Source organism: Ranitomeya variabilis, chromosome 6 (genome assembly GCF_051348905.1).
Source record: "Ranitomeya variabilis isolate aRanVar5 chromosome 6, aRanVar5.hap1, whole genome shotgun sequence".
Taxonomy (NCBI): Eukaryota; Metazoa; Chordata; class Amphibia; order Anura; family Dendrobatidae; genus Ranitomeya; species Ranitomeya variabilis.
The window spans coordinates 5799740-5820144 of record NC_135237.1 but is presented as its reverse complement, the minus strand read 5'-3'; the positions used below and the strand labels follow the sequence as shown (position 1 = coordinate 5820144).

Genomic DNA, 20405 nt, shown 5'->3' with positions numbered 1-20405 from the left:
TAGTGTTGTGTTAAGATCAGGAACTGCGGTCTGTATAGTTGCCACCTGCTCAGAGCTAGTCGCATGTCGCTCCTAAATTACCAGTCCATAACAGTGCAACTGGCCAAAAATGAGTTGAATGCATCTCAAAAGAAGGAAAAGAAAAAGAGTTCTGAGCCATTTTTTTTTTCTTTAGTCTGTTTTGTCTTTTTCCTTCCTCTTAATCTCTGGGTGGTTCAGGATTTGGGTGCGGACATGGATGTTCAGGGTTTGTTTTCTCGTGTGGATCAGCTTGCTGCAAGAGTACAGATTATCCAAGATTATGTTGTTCAGACTCCAGCCTTAGAGCCTAGAATTCCTACTCCAGATTTGTTTTACGGGGATAGATCTAAGTTTTTGAACTTTAAAAATAACTGCAAATTGTTTTTTGCTCTGAAACCCCGTTCCTCTGGTGACCCCACTCAGCAAGTTAAAATAGTTATTTCTCTGCTGCGTGGTGACCCTCAGGACTGGGCATTCTCCCTTGAGTCAGGGGATCCGGCATTGCTTAATGTAGATGCATTTTTTCAATCACTCGGATTATTGTATGACGAACCTAACTCTGAGGATCATGCGGAAAAAACCTTGTTGGCCCTGTGTCAGGGTCAGGAATCGGCAGAATTATACTGCCAGAAATTTAGAAAATGGTCTGTGCTCACTAAATGGAATGAGGACGCTCTGGCAGCAATTTTCAGAAAGGGTCTTTCTGAAGCCCTTAAAGATGTTATGGTGGGGTTCCCCACGCCTGTTGGTTTGAGCGAATCTACGTCTCTGGCCATTCAGATTGATCGGCGCCTGTGCGAGCGCAAAGTGGTGCACCATCTGGCAGCGTCCTCTGAACAGAGTCCTGAGCCTATGCAATGTGATAGGATTCTGACTAGAGGGGAACAGAGGGGATACAGACGTCAGAATGGGCTGTGTTTTTACTGTGGTGATTCTGCTCATGCTATTTCTGATTGCCCTAAGCGTATTAAGAGGGTTGCTAGATCTGTTACCATTAGTACTGTACAGCCTAAGTTTCTCCTGTCTGTGACCCTGATTTGCTCATTGTCATCTTTTTCTGTCATGGCATTTGTGGATTCAGGCGCTGCCCTGAACTTAATGGACTTAGACTTCGCCAGGCGCTGTGGTTTTTCCTTGCAGCCTTTGCAGAGCCCTATTCCTTTGAGGGGTATTGATGCTACACCGTTGGCCAAGAATAAACCTCAGTATTGGACTCAGCTGACTCTGTGCATGGCTCCAGCACATCAGGAAGATTGTCGTTTTCTGGTGTTGCATAATTTACATGATGTTGTTGTACTGGGTTTTCCATGGTTACAAGTACACAATCCAGTGTTGGATTGGAAGTCGATGTCTGTGACTAGTTGGGGTTGTCAAGGGGTACATAGTGACGTTCCCTTAATGTCAATTTCCTCTTCCCCCTCTTCTGATGTTCCTGAATTTTTGTCAGATTTCCAGGATGTATTCGATGAGCCCAAGTCCAGTTCCCTTCCTCCACATAGGGACTGTGATTGTGCTATTGACTTGGTTCCTGGCTGTAAGTTCCCTAAGGGCCGACTCTTCAATCTGTCTGTGCCAGAGCATGCCGCCATGCGGAGCTATGTGAAGGAGTCTTTAGAGAAGGGGCATATTCGTCCGTCTTCGTCACCATTGGGAGCGGGATTCTTTTTTGTTGCCAAGAAGGATGGCTCCTTGAGACCCTGTATTGATTATCGCCTTCTTAATAAAATCACGGTCAAATTCCAATACCCTTTACCTTTGCTCTCTAATTTGTTTGCTCGGATTAAGGGGGCTAGTTGGTTTACCAAGATTGACCTTCGAGGGGCATATAATCTTGTCCGTATTAAACAGGGTGATGAATGGAAAACTGCATTTAATACGCCCGAAGGCCATTTTGATTACCTGGTGATGCCTTTCGGGCTTTCTAATGCTCCTTCTGTGTTCCAGTCCTTCATGCATGATATTTTCCGCAATTATCTTGATAAATTCTTGATTGTGTATTTGGATGATATTTTGATTTTTTCCAATGATTGGGAGTCTCATGTGAAGCAGGTCAGGATGGTATTCCAGATCCCTCGTGATAATGCTCTATTTGTGAAGGTTTCTAAGTGCCTATTTGGAGTTCAGAAGGTCTCTTTTTTGGGGTTTATTTTTTCTCCTTCGTCTATAGAAATGGATCCTGTTAAGGTCCAAGCCATTCATGACTGGATTCAACCCACATCTGTGAAGAGCCTTCAAAAATTTTTGGGCTTTGCTAATTTTTATCGCCGTTTCATTGCCAACTTCTCTAGTGTGGTTAAGCCCCTGACCGATTTGACAAAGAAAGGCGCTGATGTGACAAATTGGTCCTCTGACGCTGTTGAGGCCTTTCAGGAGCTTAAGCGCCGATTTACTTCTGCCCCTGTCTTGCGTCAGCCAGATGTGTCTCTTCCTTTTCAAGTTGAGGTTGACGCTTCTGAGATTGGGCAGGGGCCGTTTTGTCACAGAGGAATTCTGATGGTTCCTTGATGAAACCATGTGCCTTCTTTTCCCGAAAGTTTTCGCCTGCGGAACGCAATTATGATGTCGGCAATCGGGAGTTGTTGGCTATGAAGTGGGCATTTGAGGAGTGGCGACATTGGCTTGAGGGAGCCAAGCACCGCGTTGTGGTCTTGACCGATCATAAGAATCTGATTTACCTCGAGTCGGCCAAGCGGCTGAACCCTAGACAGGCTCGATGGTCCCTGTTTTTCTCCCGTTTCGATTTTGTGGTCTCATATCTTCCGGGACCTAAGAATGTTAAAGCGGATGCTCTCTCTAGGAGTTTTTTGCCTGATTCTCCTGTAGTTCTTGAGCCGGTTGGCATTCTTAGGGAAGGGGTGATTCTTTCTGCCATCTCTCCTGATTTACGGCGAGTGCTTCAGGAATTTCAGGCTGATAAACCTGACCGCTGTCCTGTGGGGAAGCTGTTTGTTCCTGATAGATGGACAAGTAAGGTAATTTCTGAGGTCCATTGTTCGGTGTTGACCGGTCATCCTGGGATTTTTGATACCAGAGATTTGGTTGCTAGGTCCTTTTGGTGGCCTTCCTTGTCACGGGATGTGCGTTCTTTTGTGCAGTCCTGTGGGACCTGTGCCCGGGCTAAGCCTTGCTGTTCCCGCGCTAGTGGGTTGCTTTTGCCTTTGCCCGTCCCTGAGAGGCCCTGGACGCATATTTCCATGGATTTTATTTCAGATCTTCCTGTGTCCCAGAGGATGTCTGTTATCTTGGTGGTTTGTGACCGGTTCTCTAAAATGGTCCATTTGGTACCTTTGCCTAAATTGCCTTCCTCCTCTGATTTGGTTCCATTATTTTTTCAGCATGTGGTTCGTTTACATGGCATTCCGGAGAATATTGTGTGTGACAGAGGTTCCCAATTTGTTTCCAGGTTTTGGCGGGCCTTTTGTGCTAGGATGGGCATTAATTTGTCTTTTTCTTCGGCGTTCCATCCTCAGACAAATGGCCAAACTGAGCGAACTAATCAAACCTTGGAAACCTATTTGAGATGCTTTGTGTCTGCTGATCAGGATGATTGGGTGGCTTTCTTGCCGTTGGCCGAGTTTGCCCTTAATAATCGGGCCAGTTCGGCTACTTTGGTTTCGCCTTTTTTTTGTAATTTTGGTTTCCATCCTCGTTTTTCTTCAGGGCAGGTTGAGCCTTCTGATTGTCCTGGTGTTGATTCCGTGATGGACAGGTTACAGCAGATTTGGACTCATGTGGTAGACAATTTGACGTTGTCTCAGGAAAAGGCTCAGCGTTTTGCTAACCGCTGTCGATGTGTTGGTCCTCGGCTTCGTGTGGGGGATTTGGTCTGGTTATCTTCTCGTCATGTTCCTATGAAGGTTTCTTCCCCTAAGTTCAAGCCTCGGTTTATTGGTCCTTATAAGATTTCTGAGATTATCAATCCAGTGTCTTTTCGTTTGGCCCTTCCAGCCTCTTTTGCCATCCACAATGTTTTCCATAGATCTTTGTTGCGGAGATATGTGGTACCTGTTGTTCCCTCTGTTGATCCTCCTGCCCCGGTGTTGGTTGAGGGGGAGTTGGAATATGTGGTTGAAAAAATTATGGATTCTCGTTTTTCGAGGCGGAGGCTTCAGTATCTTGTCAAGTGGAAGGGTTATGGCCAGGAGGATAATTCTTGGGTGGTTGCCTCCGATGTCCATGCCGCCGATTTGGTTCGTGCTTTTCACTTGGCTCATCCTGATCGGCCTGGGGGCTCTGGTGAGGGTTCGGTGACCCCTCCTCAAGGGGGGGGGGGGTACTGTTGTGAATTCCGTTCTTGGGCTCCCTCCGGTGGTTGTAAGTAGCACTTTTGTGAATTCTGCTCTTGGGCTCCCTCCTGTGGTTTGAGTGGTATAGCTGCTTCTTGGATTTAGCATCAGCAGCTGCTTCCACTGATCGTCTTTCTGGCTCGGCTATTTTAGTCTGGCCTTATCCCTCAATCAATGCCAGTTGCCAATTGTTCCTGCTTGGTGTCACTGCTCTTTTGGATTTCCCTGACACTCTGACCAGTTTTGCAAAGATAAGTCCTTGTTTGTCCTTTTGCTGTCCACTTGTTGTGGACTTTATTGTTCAGCACATTCTATGTTTTGCTCATTTGTCCAGCTTATCAGTATGGATCTATTCAGCTAAGCTGGAAGCTCTGGGCTGCAGATTTTGCCCTCCTACCCTTTAGGGGTAGCTAGTTCTCCGGCTGTGACGAGGTGTCCAGGGAGTGACAGGAACATCCCACGGCTACTGCTAGTGTTGTGTTAAGATCAGGAACTGCGGTCTGTATAGTTACCACCTGCTCAGAGCTAGTCGCCTGTCGCTCCTAAATTACCAGTCCAAAAGAGTGAACACAGTCATAACAAGTGTTGGACACTGTGCTGGAAGCTCTACGGACATCACTGGATGCTGGGTGGTGGACTATCTGTGCTCAGTGTTGGAAACCTGGCTGGATGCTCTTTGGCTGTCGATGGACGCTTTGCGTTGCACACTGTGCTTGGTGTTGGACACTGTGCTGGATGCTCTTTGGTCGATGCTAGATGCTTGGCATAGGATTCTTTCCGCTCGGTATTGGACACTGCTGGATGCTCTTTGGTTGATGCTGGATGCTCTGCTCCGTGTTGGACACTGCTGGATGCTCTTTGGTTGTTGCTGGATGCTTGGCATTGGACTCTTTGTGCTCGGTGTCAGACAGTGCTGAATGCTCTTTTGTCAATGCGGCTCCACTTCATGTTGGACACTGCTGGATGCTCTTTGTTTTTTGCTGGATGCTTGGCATTGGACTTTTTGTGCTCGGTGTTGGACACTTCTGGATGCTCTTTGATCGATGCTGGATGCTCTGCTCTGTGTTGGACACTGCTGGATGCTCTTGGGTTGTTGTTGGATGCTTGGCATTGGACTCTTTGTGCTCGGTGTTGGACACTGCTGGATGCTCTTTGGTTGTTGCTGGATGCTCAGCATTGGATTTTTTGTGCTCAGTGTTGGACACTACTGGATATTCTTTGGTTGTTGCTGGATGCTTGTCTTTCGACTTTTTGTGCTTGGTGTTGGACACTGCTGGATGCTCTTTGGTCAATGCTGGATGCTCTGCTCCATGTTGGACACTGCTGGATGCTCTTTGATCATTGCTGGATGCTCTGTCCCGTGTTGGATAATGCTGGATGCTCTTTGTTTGTTGCTGGATGCTTGTCATTGGACTCTTTCTGCTCCGTGTAAGACACTGCTGGATGTTCTTTGGTTGATGCTGGATGCTCTGCTCCATGTTGGACACTGCTGGATGCTCTTTGGTTGTTGCTGGATGCTTGGCATTGGACTCTTTGCACTCGGTGTTTGACACTGCTGGATGCTCTTTGGTTGTTGCTGGATGTTTGGCATTGGACTCTTTGTGCTCCATGTTGGACACTGCTGGATGCTCTTTGGTTGTTGCTGGATGCTCTGCTCTGTGTTGGACACTGCTGGGTGCTCTTTGGTTGTTGCTGGATGCTCTGCTCCGCGTTGGACACTGCTGGATGCTCTTTGGTTGTTGCTGGATACTTGGCATTGGACTCTTTGTGCTCTGTGTTGGACACTGCTGGATGCTCTTTGGTCGATGCTGGATGCTCTGCTCTGTATTGGATTCTGTTTGATAATTGCTGGATGCTTGGCATTGGACTCTTTGTGCTCGGTGTTGAACACTGGTGGATGCTCTTTGATCCATGCTGGATGCTCTATTCCATGTTGGACACTGCCAGATGCTCTTTGGTCATTGCTGGACGTTTGGGGTTGGGCCCTTTGTGCTGGATATACTATCCTTGCAGCTGGGAACTTGGGATTGGATTTGTGATGCTTGGTGTTTGGGTTTTGATTTTTTTCAATTTCTTCTGTTGAACTCATCTATTTTCTTTTTTAGGAGAAGGATTTTTGGGCCGCTGTTTTTCCAACTGGAATTGTCAGGATATCGAGGTCCCCCATAATGTGACCCTCATGACTATGGTTGAATGCTGCCATCACTCCTGGAGCCACAGCTGGAGTAACGTCACCTCTGAGCTCTGCTTTAGCTGCTCCTACATGTCGCCCACCGGTGAGAGCTAAACTTTTCACTACTCAGTCATGTCAGTGGCAGGGAGCGGGGCTGACAACCTCTCACACAGGATATCCAGTAGTAATAAATTAATTATATCGGTGATGTAATATTGGGATGTTGTATCTTCTCATTTTCTGCAGACCTGCCATCCCCCTTCCTGATGAGGCCGTATCTCTCTACTGCTCTGATCGGTGGGCCCTTGCACAGACTTTTCTCCACTTGCATCACATGGGGTGGCTTCCATTACCGGACATTTGATGGGAGACATTATAACTTCCATGGGCAGTGTATGTATAACCTGGTGTCCTCTTCTGATACCAACTGGGCCGTGTTTGTCTCTGGGGAGCCGTGCAGCGGAGTCGGAGTCTGTCCCAAGGTATGGAGGTTCCCAGTCCTGCACTGATCCAGCAGTGAGCCAGTGTCCTCTGTTCTACTGTGGAATATTATTATTATTATTATTATTTATTTATATAGCACCATTGATTCCATGGTGCTGTACATGAGAAGGGGTTACATACAAATTACAGATATCACTTACAGTAAACTAACAATGACAGACTGATACAGAGAGGCGAAGACCCTGCCCTGGCGGACTTACATTCTACAGGATGGTGGGGAAGGAGACAATAGGTTGAGGGTTGCAGGAGCTCCGGTGTTGGTGAGGCGGTAGCTCCGGTAGTGGTGAGGAGGCAGCGGGGTCAGTGCAGGCTGCAGGCTTTCCTGAAGAGATGGGTTTTCAGGTTCCGTCTGAAGGATCCGAATATGGTTGATAGTCGGACGTGTTGGGGCAGAGAATTCCAGAGGATGGGGGATATTCGGGAGAAGTCTTGGAGGCGATTGGATGAGGAGCGAGTAAGTGTGGAGGAGAGAAGGAGGTCTTGTGAGGACTGGAGATTATGTGAGGGAAGATATCGGGAGATTAGTTCAGAGATATATGGAGGAGACAGGTTATGGATGGCTTTGTAGGTCAGTATTAGTAATTTGAACTGGATACGCTGAGGGAATGGGAGCCAGTGAAGAGATTTGCAGAGAGGGGAAGCGGAGGAGTAGCGAGGAGAGAGAGGAATTAGTCGGGCAGCAGAGTTAAGGATGGACTGGAGAGGTGCAAAGGTGTTAGCAAGGAGGCCACAGAAAAGGATGTTGCAGTAGTCAAGGCAGGAGATGATGAGGGCACGAACAAGCATTTTAGTAGATTGATGGTTGAGGAAAGGATGGATTCTGGAGACATTTTTGAGCTGGAGGCGACAGGAGGTGGAAAGAGCTTGGATGTGCGGTTTGAAGGACATGGCAGAGTCAAGGGTTATTCTGAGGCAGCGGACTTCTGGTACGGGGGAAAGCGTGATGTCGTTAATTGCGATAGATAGGTCAGGTATGGAAGATCTATGAGATGGAGGAAAGATGATGAGTTCAGATTTGTCTACATTGAGTTTGAGGAAGCGAGAGGAGAAGAAGGAGGATATGGCTGATAGACACTCCGGAAGTCTGTTAAATATAAAGAACTCTAGGCGCGGTACACATAAAAGAACATGTCGAGAGGGAATACCATCACCAACAATGTGCACCAATGGAATATTATGGTGGACAAATCGGAATTTAGACCAAAACCACAAAGAAAAAAACGAAAAGAAGTCCAATAATAAGGTATATATTACAAAATTTATTAAAATATGGTAGGGTGGAAACAGATACCAGGAGTAGGCACTATACCAGGGACATACAAAATAAGAGAAATAATAGGAAACATAGATAATTAATATAACTCAAGTGAAAGTTCAACGTGTGTATACCTATCTATGTAAAAATACCATAGAATCAGTGAAATAAGTAATAAGAACCATAATGCACATAATAAACTAAGCAAGACTACCAAAAGGTGTATGGCTAGATAAAGTGCATGTGCATATTTAATGGGGTGGCAAGAAGAATGAATAGTATAAGAAAATGTTCAAAAACAAATGTAAACAGTGATCAAAGTGATATCAGCGTGATATAGCCCATATACAATGAAATGGGTCCAGATAAAAGGGGGGGAAAAACAAGCCACCTGGTATTTACCTGCTGAGGATGGTGAAGTCCCTAGGAAGTAACTTGCCCCGACACGCTTTTCGGTGTCTGCCTTCGTCAGGAGGCCACAAAAAAGGATGTTGCAGTAGTCAAGGCGGGAGATGATGGGGGCATGCACAAGCATTTTAGTAGATTGACAGTTGAAGAAAGGATGGATTCTGGAGATATTTTTGAGCTGGAGGCGACAGGAGGTGGAAAGAGCTTGGATGTGCAGTTTGAAGGACATGGCAGAGTCAAGGGTTACTCTGAGGCAGCGGACTTCCAGTACGGGGGAAAGCGTGATGTTAATTGCGATAGATAGGTCAGGTATGGAAGATCTATGAGATGGAGGAAAGATGATGAGTTCAGATTTGTCCACATTGAGTTTGAGGAAGCGAGAGGAGAAGAAGCAGGATAAGGCTTGTTGAGTCCTCTCCGTCCCTGACTTCCTGGATGGGATCCAAATAAATGACACGCAGCACAAAGGTTGTGTGTTCATACATAGGGATGGCCTCAGAGCACGCCTCTCCTCACTGGGCACGATCCCTTCTTTATATAGAGAAAAAGTTTAGACATTTTTCAGACATGCGCATAAGCGCTCATATTTCATAATCACTTACAAAGCAAGTCTATTCTAGTGTAGAGTTACAATTATTTGGTATGTGGATAAAAAAGCTACAATTTCAAGGAGGAATGCGCGCGTGATTACTAACAAAACAAAGAAGATGTCAAGTCTGCAGAAATATACTTCTTGCTGTATCTATCAGATTTCTCAGGAGGAAGACAAAATGGATTCTTTGGTTCAGTCTGATCTCTACAATTCCCCCCTTTGACATATTCTTTTTATATATTACCACAGGGCCAAAGACAAAGCCTTTATTTTTGGTATTACACATATATACGCTTATATTTTAATAAGAGAATCAAATCTAGTAGTAATTCTTCTATCGCAAATTATTTTCTTCTTTAGCAGTATACTTCAAGCTTGACTGATGTAGGTGTTGTCAACAGGACTTGGAAGGGTCCGTCAAATCTTGGTTCAAGAGCCTTTCTGGTGTGTCTTTTTACATAGACTTGATCACCTGGTTCCAACTTGTGACTTCCTTCAGTGTTGTCAGGATCTGGAAGGGAAGCAAAAACTTGTGCATGCACCTTAGTTAATTGTTTCTGAAGATTTTGTACATAAGAAGTCAATGACTCAATATTTAATACAAGTTGTTGTGGAAAATAACATCCTAAATTGGCAGTCCTGCCAAATAAAATTTCATATGGAGACAGTTTAGTCTTACCCCTTGGGGTATTGCGTATTGAGTACAGGGCCAGTGGAAGGCATTCTGTCCAAGGCTTTCCTGTTTCAGCCATGGCTTTCTGTATTTTTAATTTTAAAGTTCCATTCATGCGTTCCACCTTACCAGAACTTTGAGGATGATACGGAGTGTGTAACTGACTTTCAACACCCAACATTTTCAGTACATTTTGAAATATTTCTCCAGTAAAATGAGTACCCCTATCTGACTCGATCACTTCAGGGAGACCGTAACGGGGTATCAGTTCGGCAACTAGCTTTACAGCAGTGTTTTTAGCTGAAGCCTTCCGAACTGGATAGGCCTCTGGCCACCCTGAGAACATGTCCACACACACCAGCACATACTCATACCCATTACTTTTTGGCAGCTGGATAAAGTCTATCTGTAATCGCTGGAACGGGTAGAGAGGTCGGACGTGGTGCTTCATAGGGGTCTTTGTTGTCTGTCCGGGATTATGTGCCAGGCATATAGCGCATGCAGCACAATAGTCTCTTGCATAGCTGCCAAAACCTGGAGCCAACCAGACTTGCTTTGCCAGCAGTGTCATTGCATTTGCAGACACATGAGTAGGGTGGTGCAGTCCACCAACTACAATCGGGTACCAGGCTCTAGGTAGACATATTAGTCCATCTTTCTTCCAAATTCCTGCTTGTTCTTCTGCCCCTTCCTTTTTCCACCTGTCCCTCTCCTCTTCTCCTGCATCTTCCTGTGCTTGTCTTAGTCTATCTTCAGTATTTTCTGTGGGGTTTACAGTATGGACCTGTTGTAAGGGTTTAACTGCCGCTGCTTTGGCTGCTTTGTCAGCCCTATCATTTCCCCTAGATTCCCTAGTGTCGAGTCTCACATGTGCAGCTACCTTAATTACTGCTACTTCTTTTGTTTCTTGTGCAGCCTCTAAGATCTGTTTGATCAGAGAAGCATGTTTTACAGGTTGTCCTGACGCTGTCATGTAACCTCTAGCTCTCCAGATTACTCCAAAATCAAACACAATACCATGTGCATACCTAGAATCAGTGTATATATTAGCTGTCTGATTCTCAGCTATTTTTAGTGCTTCAATCAATGCTGTTAGTTCTGCTTCTTGTGCAGACTGTTTCGGTGGAAGCGGTTCTGCTTTGAGAGTTTCAGATTCTGACACAACTGCATACCCTGTATGGAAGTTACCTGTGTCATCTGCAAACCTACTACCATCTATAAACAGCTCTAAATCTGGATTTTGAAGTGGTGTTTCGGATACATTGGGTAAGCCTACCGTTTCTTGTAAAATGAGCTCTGTACAATCATGTGTGTCTGTAGGGAAAAAATTTGCGTGTGGATCAGTGTCCTTATTCCCCCCTTCAGACTCGAGAGGTAGCAGTGTTGCTAAATTAAGAGTCTGAAGCCTTGCAAATGTGATAGTAGAGGGGAGCAGCAAAGAACACTGTAGCCGCAAATGTCTGGCCATGGAAATGTGTTTTGGTTGGACCTGGTTTAATATCCCATAAACATCATGTGTAGTTTGAACTGTGAGTGGATACTCTAGGACAATTTCTGATGCTTTGTCCAACAATAGTGAGACAGCAACAACTACACGTACACAGGTTGGCGCTGCCCTAGCTACTGGATCTAACCTTGCTGAAAGATATGCAATTGGTCTTTGTTTCCCTGCATGCTTCTGAGTAAGAACTCCTGTAGCATGAGAATCAACTTCTGCAGCCATAAGCTGAAATGGTTTGGTGTAGTCTGGTAGCCCTAACGCTGGAGCTGAAACAAGGGCATCTTTTAATTGTTGGAACGAAATCTGACCTTCTTTTGTCAACAAATAAGGTTCACTTTTTACACAGTCATACAGTGGTTGCATTAGTTGACTGGCATGTATAATCCATTGTCTACAATGAGACACTATTCCTAGAAATGCTCGTAGCTGTTTATGATTTCTAGGCTCATTCATCTGTCTTATTGCTTCAGTTCTTTGAGGTGTAAGATGCTTTTTACCTTGAGAAATGCAATGACCTAGAAAGACCACTTTGATCCGACAAACTTGTAGCTTTTGTCTATTCACTTTACACCCTTCTTTTTCTAGAAAACATAGTAAACTTACAGTGGACCTTTCTGCGGTTTCTAGATCTGGGCAGCAAAGTAGTATGTCATCCACATACTGCAAAATTACTACCTGTGGTTCAGGTTCAAACCTCTGAAGGACTGTTTGTAGGGCATTTGAATAAAGAGTAGGGGAGTGTATCATTCCCTGTGGAAGGCGTGTCCACGCCAACTGTTTGCCCTTAAATGTAAATGCAAACAAATGCCAACTATCTTGGTGTAAAGGAACCGAGAAAAATGCATTTGAAAGATCTATTACAGTAAATACTTGAGAACTGACTGGTATCTGTGATAATAACGTATGAGGATTGGGTACAACTGGGGTGATTGGATCTAGAACTTTGTTTATTTCTCTTAGATCATGTACCATACGATATTTGGGCATGGAACCCTTATCAAGAGTTCTCTTCTTGACTGGATACAGAGGAGTGTTAGCAGGTGATTGTATCTCTACCAAAACTCCTTTCTCTCTGTATTCCTCTATCTGTTTTGTAATCGCTAGTTCCTGTTGGGCACTCACAGGGTATTGTCTGAGCTGTGGGAGAACAGTTCCTGGTTGCACAGATAATTTTACAGGAGAGATATGCAATAATCCCACATCAGTGTCACCCTGTGCCCACAGTGTTTCTGGGATCATTGAGAGGTCTAGATCTGTGGTGTATTCTTTCTCTTCCGTAAAATCCTCAAAAGCCTGAATTCTGACATATTGTTCTAATGATTCTGCATCATCAGGGATAGTCAACATAACTGTGCCATCTTTCCTAAAATTGATATTAGCTTCTAATTTCTTTAGGACATCAGTTCCCAACAAACATGTTGGGGCACCTCTGGCATACAAAAATCTGGATGCAAAACATTTAGGTCCTAATGAGACCTCTAGGGGCACAGTATATGGCAGTGTTCGAATTACCCCATCATAACCCTCAGCTATTCTGACAGGCTTATGATTTTCTTTTATATCCATGGCTATTCCTAAACATCGTTGTTTCACAATATTTGGTTGTTCTAACGTCCTCCAGTCTGGAGTAGCGGCTTTGAACTTTTCCTTTTGTTTCTCAAACATTGTAACAAAAACTTGGCAAAATGCCAAATGCTAATTTTTTGCACGAAGAATTATCAATCAAAACATATCACTTTGATAAAAACAGAACTTCAAAATTATGTTCAGACAAAAAGTTATAAGGATTTCTAAAAAATTGGCTTTGCGCCAAAAAGAAATAATCTTCCAGCAACTTAACAATTTCCTTTGTCTAGACAATCAAACTTACAAAAATCCATCTATTACCTCGTTCCTTGCTCATTCTTTCCCATTCTGTGCTGAACACAAGTGCTTCTGAAATTCCCAATTTTTCTCTTACCCTTCTAATCTGTCTTCTGACTGTCTTCCCACATCTTTCCTGTATGATATCTGCTGCTTCCACTTGTCCTAAGACAGTTTTTGTCTGTTTATTTCCCATTTTTCTTTTCAATATTAGCTATGACTACCCTAGGTGACGTTTGGACAACCACTTACTCTGTGGTGATGTCTCGTTGCCTTCTCTCCTAGGGAGCTAAAATATTGAAAGGCTCGTCTGCTCCGTTTCTTCTAATATGCAGGACGTACTTGAGTGCTATTGCACATGCAAACAGACTCAGCAACACCATACAGATCACAAAACTTTCTGTCTCAGTTAGCATACTTGTCCCAGGCTCATGAAACCGCGTCCTGGGCTCATTCTATCAAACCTTATCCAGAAATGAAGGAGGTTAAGCACTTAATGAATAGTCAAGCATGGGCGGAGGTCTCCTCGAAAGGACGCAAGCACATGACCCAGTTAGGCTGACTTCCGTGTATAAGGCTTATACCCCAACTATTTCGGCTTATTTTCTACGTACTTTTGCTCTTCTTTCACAACATGCCACAACCTTCACACTGTTCACACACTGCCAGGGACAGGACTTATAAATCTATACAATATGGTAACCCGAGTTTTATAGGTATCTACTCACTACTAGACTAACCCAGCGTGACACGGCTCATAGAGATCTTTCGGATAATACAGGGCAGATAAAAGAGAACTAATAATGTCTCTTACCTGGCCAGGTTTTTCAGTTCATTTGCCGTCCATTATCCCAGATCTCCGTTGTCCGTATCCACAGGTGAATCTTGAGTAGATACTCTCGCCTCGGGTCCCTGTTCGGGCGCCAAAGAATGTTGAGTCCTCTCCGTCCCTGACTTCCTGGATGGGATCCAAATAAATGACACGCAGCACAAAGGTTGTGTGTTCATACATAGGGATGGCCTCAGAGCACGCCTCTCCTCACTGGGCACGATCCCTTCTTTATATAGATAAAAAGTTTAGACATTTTTCAGACATGCGCATAAGCGCTCATATTTCATAATCACTTACAAAGCAAGTCTATTCTAGTGTAGAGTTACAATTATTTGGTATGTGGATAAAAAAGCTACAATTTCAAGGAGGAATGCGCGCGTGATTACTAACAAAACAAAGAAGATGTCAAGTCTGCAGAAATATACTTCTTGCTGTATCTATCAGATTTCTCAGGAGGAAGACAAAATGGATTCTTTGGTTCAGTCTGATCTCTACAGGCTGATAGACACTCGGGGATTCTGGACAACAGAGAGGTGACATCTGGCCAGAAAGGTAGATCTGCGTGTCATCAGCATAAAGGTGGTACTGTAATCCATGGGACTTTATGAGTTGTCCTAGGCTAAGTGTATAGATTGAGAAGAGTAGGGGTCCTGGAACAGAGCCTTGGGGGACTCCAACAGAGAGAGGGTGCGATGAGGAGGTAGTGTGGGAGTGGGAGACGTTGAATATGCGGTTGGAAAGGTACGAGGAGATCCAGGATAGGGCGAGGTCTTTGATGCCAAAGGAGGAGAGGATCTGTAGTAGGAGGCAATGGTCAACAGAGGACAGGTCTAGAAGGAGGAGTACAGAATATTGTCCGTTAGCTTTGGCTGTAAGTAGGTCAATAGTGATTTTGGTCAGGGCTATCTCAGTTGAGTGATGGGGGCGGAAACCAGATTGTAGATTGTCAAATAGCAAGTTAGATAACAGGTGGGAGGAAAATTCTGCGTGGACGTGCTACTCCAGGATTTTGGAAGCGAATGGCTATATTGGGCTATAGCTGGACATAACGCTTGGGTCAAGTAATAGCTTATAGGTGTGATTGTGACATGTTTGAAAGCAGAAGGAAAGGTGCCAGAAGTTAGTGATAGGTTGAAGAGGTGGGTTAGGGATGGGACAAGAGTGGTGGTGAGGTTGGGGAGGAGGCGGGATGGGATGGGTTGAGCGTGCAGGTGGTGAGGTGTGATTTGGAGAGGAGACAATTAAGCTCCCCTTCAGTGATCTTGGAGAGGGAGGTTATGGGGTTTGGGCATTGGTCTGGTACACAAAGGGGTTGTGGTGGTTGAACAATGAAGACTTGCCTTGTTTGGTTGATCTTATTTTTAAAGTGTGTGGCAAAGCCCTCAGCAGAGATGAGGGAGGTTGGAGGGGGCAGTGGGGGGCGGAGGAGGAAGTTAAAAGTTTTAAATAACTGTTTGGGGTTGTAGGATAGGGAAGATACAAGGGTTGTGAAGTAGGCCTGTTTAGCAGAGTTGAGAGCAGATTTAAAAGCGAGTGTTGCCTGTTTGAATGCAGTGAAGTCGTCTTGCGAATGTGTTTTCTTCCAACGCCGCTCTGCAACCCTGGACGGTTGCCAGAGCTTTTTAGTGGTGTTATTGTGCCAGGGTTGTCTATTGATATGTTGCACTCTGCCATGAACAAGAGGGGCAACCGTGTCAATAGCTGATGCGAGAGTGGCATTGTAGAAAGCGGTAGCAGTGTCTGTGTCGTGGAGTGAGGATATGAATGCCAGTGGTAGGATAGAGTCAGAGTGTGTGGGAGTCTAGGTGTGCAAGATTTCTGTGGGGGTGCGCATGTTGCTGGACATGTGTGACCGGTGAGGAGGACAGGGATGAGAAAGTGAGCAGATGGTGGTCGGATAGAGGGAGAGGAGGTGGTTAAGTTAGATAGAGAGCAGAGACGGGTGAAGACCAGGTCTAGGGTATGTCCATCTGTGTGGGTAGCTGCGGAGGACCACTGAGTAAGTCCAAAAGATGAAGTAAGGGACTGAAGTTTGGAGGCTGTTGACTGAAGGGTATCAGCGGGGATGTTGAAGTCACCCATGATGATGGTGGGAATGTCAACAGAGAGAAAGTGAAGAAGCCAGGGGGAGAATTGGTCAATAAAGGCAGTGGCCGGGCCCTGAGGTCGGTATATGACGGCCACTTGGAGGTTGGAGGGAGAGTAGATGCGGACAGAGTGGACTTCAAAAGAGGGGATGATAAGGGATGGTAGAGGTGGGATTGAGTTAAAGGTGCAGTTAGCAGAAAGGAGAAGACCCACTCCTCCACCATGTCTGTTGCTGGGGCGAGGAGTGTGGGTGAAGTGGAGACCGCCATAACACAGCGCAGCAGGGGAGGCGGTGTCAGAGAGTGTTAGCCATTTTTCTGTGAGGCCGAGGAAGGCAAGCTTGTGAGAGAGAAAAAGGTCATGAATCACATGAAGCTTATTGCAGATTGAGCGGGCATTCCAGAGTGCTCCAGAGAGAGGGAGCCGGGGGGTGGGCATCAGGGGCACGGGTTTTATGTTGGAAAGATTGCGGTAGTTCGTATTATATAGGGAGCGATAGGAGGGGGTAGTCAGGGAAGGTATGAGCTGTGGGGGTCTGGGGTTGGCAGATATGTTGCCAGCAGTGAGGAGAAGCAGAGAAAGGGAGAGCAGGTGGGAGAAAGAGAGTGGCCAGCTTGTTTTATGTTTTATTAGGACAGATTTGAGGGGAGGTAAGAGTGCAGTGGAGATGATAATTTGGTTAGAGGGTGCTGTGGTTTGTGGATAGCGAAGGAGAGAGAGAGGATTAGTGGAGCAAACACTGTAAGGGCATATGTAAACATGATTAAGGACTATGATGGGTTATTAGAAAAGCTAGATCCAAGTAATAAGAAGTGCTTACTCAGCAGACATACCAAAAAGAGACAGATACATAGAGTGGGGTCCTGACTCCTGCCGTGACGAATTGCCGTTGAAATAACTGCGGCCTCACTATGCTTAGCTGCGTGATGCTTTGCTGCAGGGATGCGCGTGCTTGACCCCACACGCGTGCACCCCTTAAGATGCTGCTATGTACAATAATATAGCTACTATAATACTGCCTCTGTGCACAAGAATATAACTACTATAATACTGCAGGGTGACGCCTTCCCCTCACATACAGTGCCTTCGCTGAACCTCTGCAGTTTCTCATCATCTAATCTTTCTGCCTCCAGGTTCTGAAGATGATCTTTGGGTTGGATCAGGTTATGGTGAAGGGGCGGTCAGTGACTGTGAATGAGATTGTGGTACCAGACGGAGACCCCCATCTGCAGAATGGTGAGTCTTTGGAGCTTCTTTGGGGGTCTGCAGGACGCCGTATTGTTGTGTCCGCATTGATGACTGGTGTCTAATATCCGGTAATGGATCCTATTGTTGTTGAAGGATCGTATATCTGTCAGCATATGATACTTGAGCCCTCAGCAGTGCTGACAGATTCTGTTTTGGTCACCGGTGGCCACTTCTATGAATGAAGCAGAATTAGGCCACTTACTCAGTGTCTTGGATACGGGATTTGTCCTTCTTGCAGTTGGTCTTTTGTTGGGGGTTGTATGAGGTTTGTGGGGTAAGTAAATATCCACCACCTCTCACGGCAGGTATTAGCATCCTCTGGCTTGGAGACTTCGTCTTCATAGAGAGTGGTCTGGGAGTCAGGGTGAAGTTCGATGGCAGACACGACATTTATGTGACAGTGAACTCCGACCTCCAGGGCAGAACCAGCGGACTATGTGGAACCTACAATGAGAACCCAGAAGGTGTGTGTCTGTAGGGACTGTGTGCAGCTGCTGGGGGAACGGGTATCCTCACTAACAATGTCTCTTCTTAGATGACTTAACCATGGCTGGGGGTGCCTTGTCTCTCAATGCTGCCATGTTTGGGAACTCTTGGAAGATCCAGGACATCCACAGCTTGGTGAGTGTAGAAAATACAGACCTCCAGAATGTGCAGTGCGGATGATGGGAGGTGTTGTATAAATAATGGTGGTTGGATTAGAGGTGTTTTGTGAATGATGGTGGTTGTTCTTATTCTGAGGCCAAGTGACTTCTCTCTTTTCGCCTCGGAGCAGCAGACATGTCCTGATGTTCCTGAGTTCGGCCACAGCTGTGAACTTCCTGGACGAGACGCAATCAGGGCGGAGGCAGAATCTGTGTGCAGGAAGCTCTTAATTGCCCCCTTCAGTCACTGTCACTACAAGGTAAGGCCGTCAAAGTAGTTATAGGATGCTCAGGTAGTGCACTACTATGATTGTGCCACTGATTGTAGGATCGCTATAAATACTCCTGGTCCATGCTGTTCGGAGCACTCTGCTATTGCTGGTGGATCTCTGGGCTTCTCACCATCATTATGTTTGCCATTGGTCTGGATTGGACTGAGCACTCTGTCATTGCTGGTAGATCTCTGGGCTTTTCACCATCACTATGTTTGCCATTGGTCCAGTTGGGCTGGGCACTCTGCCATTACCGGTGAGTCTCTGGGCTTCTCACCATCATTATGTTTACCATTGTCCGGATTGAGCTGGGCACTCTGCCGTTACTGGTGGATCTCTGGGCTTCTCACCATCGTCATGTTTGCCATTGGTCTTGGTTGGGCTGGGCACTGTCATTGCTGGTGGATCTCTGGGCTTTTCACCATCACTATGTTTGCCATTGGTCCGGTTGGGCTGGGCACTCTGCCATTACCGGTGATTCTCTGGGCTTCTCACCATCATTATGTTTACCATTGTCCGGATTTAGCTGGGCACTCTGCCGTTACTGGTGGATCTCTGGGCTTCTCACCATCGTCATGTTTGCCATTGGTCTTGGTTGGGCTGGGCACTCTGCCATTACTGGTGGATATCTAGGATTCTCACCATCATTTTTTTTGCCATTGGCTTGGGTTGGGCTGGGCACTCTGAGATTACTGATGGATCTCTGTCCTTCTCACCATCATCTTGATTGCCATTGGTCTGGATTGTGCTGGGTACTCAGCCATTACTGGTGGATATCTGGGCTTCTCACCATCATCTTGTTTGCCATTAGTCTGGGTTGGGCTGGACACTCTTCCATTGCTGGTGGATCTCTGGGTTTCTCACCATCATCATGTTTGCTATTGGTCCTGGTTGGGCTGGGCACTCTGCCATTACAGGTGCATCTCGGCATTGATCTCTGTCCTGCTGACTGTTTTCTGGTGTGGACAGCCCTAATGTGTGCTGTCATTCATATATAGGTGGATCCCCGCAGCTTCTATGACACATGTATGTATACCTACTGCCAGCACACGGGCCAGAACAGGACCTCCACCATGTGCCCCACATTTACCAGCTACGCTCGGGAGTGTTCTCAGCAGAAGATTGCAATCTCCTGGCGCAGGCCTGGCTTCTGTGGTGAGTACGGTGACACAAAATTAAAAAAAAAAATCAAAGAAATAAAGCCAATGTACTCACCAACATGACAGGACTAATGAACTGCAAGATGCAGCAGCCCCATGATAACGGCGGGGGCAACACAAGGATATATACCTAGTGCTGGGCAGCCAGGGTCCTCAACCTGAATCCCTGGTCCTGGTGTGGCCAGTGTCCTGAACCCGAATCCCTGGTCCTGGTGTGGCCAGTGTCCTGAACCCGAATCCCTGGTCCTGGTGTGGCCAGTGTCCTGAACCCGAATCCCTGGTCCTGGTGTGGCCAGTCCTGAACCCGAATCCCTGGTCCTGGTGTGGCCAGTGTCCTGAACCTGAATCCCTGGTCCTGGTGTGGCCAGTGTCCTGAACCCGAATCCCTGGTCCTGAACCCGAATCCCTGGTCCTGGTGTGGCCAGAGTCCTGAACCCATTCGAATCCCTGGTCCTGGTGTGACCAGTGTCTTGAACGCGAATTCCTGGTGCCGGTGTTGGCAGTGCCTGAACATCGTCACCCAGTCTGTGTGCAGTCAGTCCCCGTTCCAGTATCCTAAACCGGTTTGTTTGACCATATCTCTAGTCTATGTCAGAGAACCTTAGATCTGGGTCAACAGCTGCAGTACCGGAGACTAACTAGGAGTGGTACCTGGCAGCTACTTGCAGAGCAAGTCTATCTCCACCATCAGGAACTCTAGCGAAAACCAGGCAGTTGCTTAGCTGCGCTCTTTCCTGAGCAAGTACTGTCCTGTGGCACAGTGGGTCCACAAATCCACATGCACCACAGTTGGACGTAGCATATAGTTTCACCGGTGTGTGTAATATATATATATGGTCAAAATTTTTGGTATCCCTCGTTTAATGACAGAAAAAAAGAAAAAAA

At 46.1% G+C, this 20405-nt stretch overlaps 1 protein-coding gene across 1 annotated transcript in view; it reads left to right on the top strand.

The window, feature by feature from the left end:
- Positions 1 to 20405, top strand: part of LOC143782169 (SCO-spondin-like) — a 557899-nt gene that overhangs the window by 88917 nt on the left and 448577 nt on the right. Inside the window, exons 5-11 of the mRNA XM_077269323.1 lie at positions 6413 to 6583; positions 6727 to 6962; positions 17330 to 17432; positions 17750 to 17908; positions 17980 to 18065; positions 18220 to 18348; positions 19359 to 19515. Coding sequence (XP_077125438.1) covers positions 6413 to 6583; positions 6727 to 6962; positions 17330 to 17432; positions 17750 to 17908; positions 17980 to 18065; positions 18220 to 18348; positions 19359 to 19515 — 1041 coding nt within the window. The remainder of the gene's footprint in view (positions 1 to 6412; positions 6584 to 6726; positions 6963 to 17329; positions 17433 to 17749; positions 17909 to 17979; positions 18066 to 18219; positions 18349 to 19358; positions 19516 to 20405) is intronic.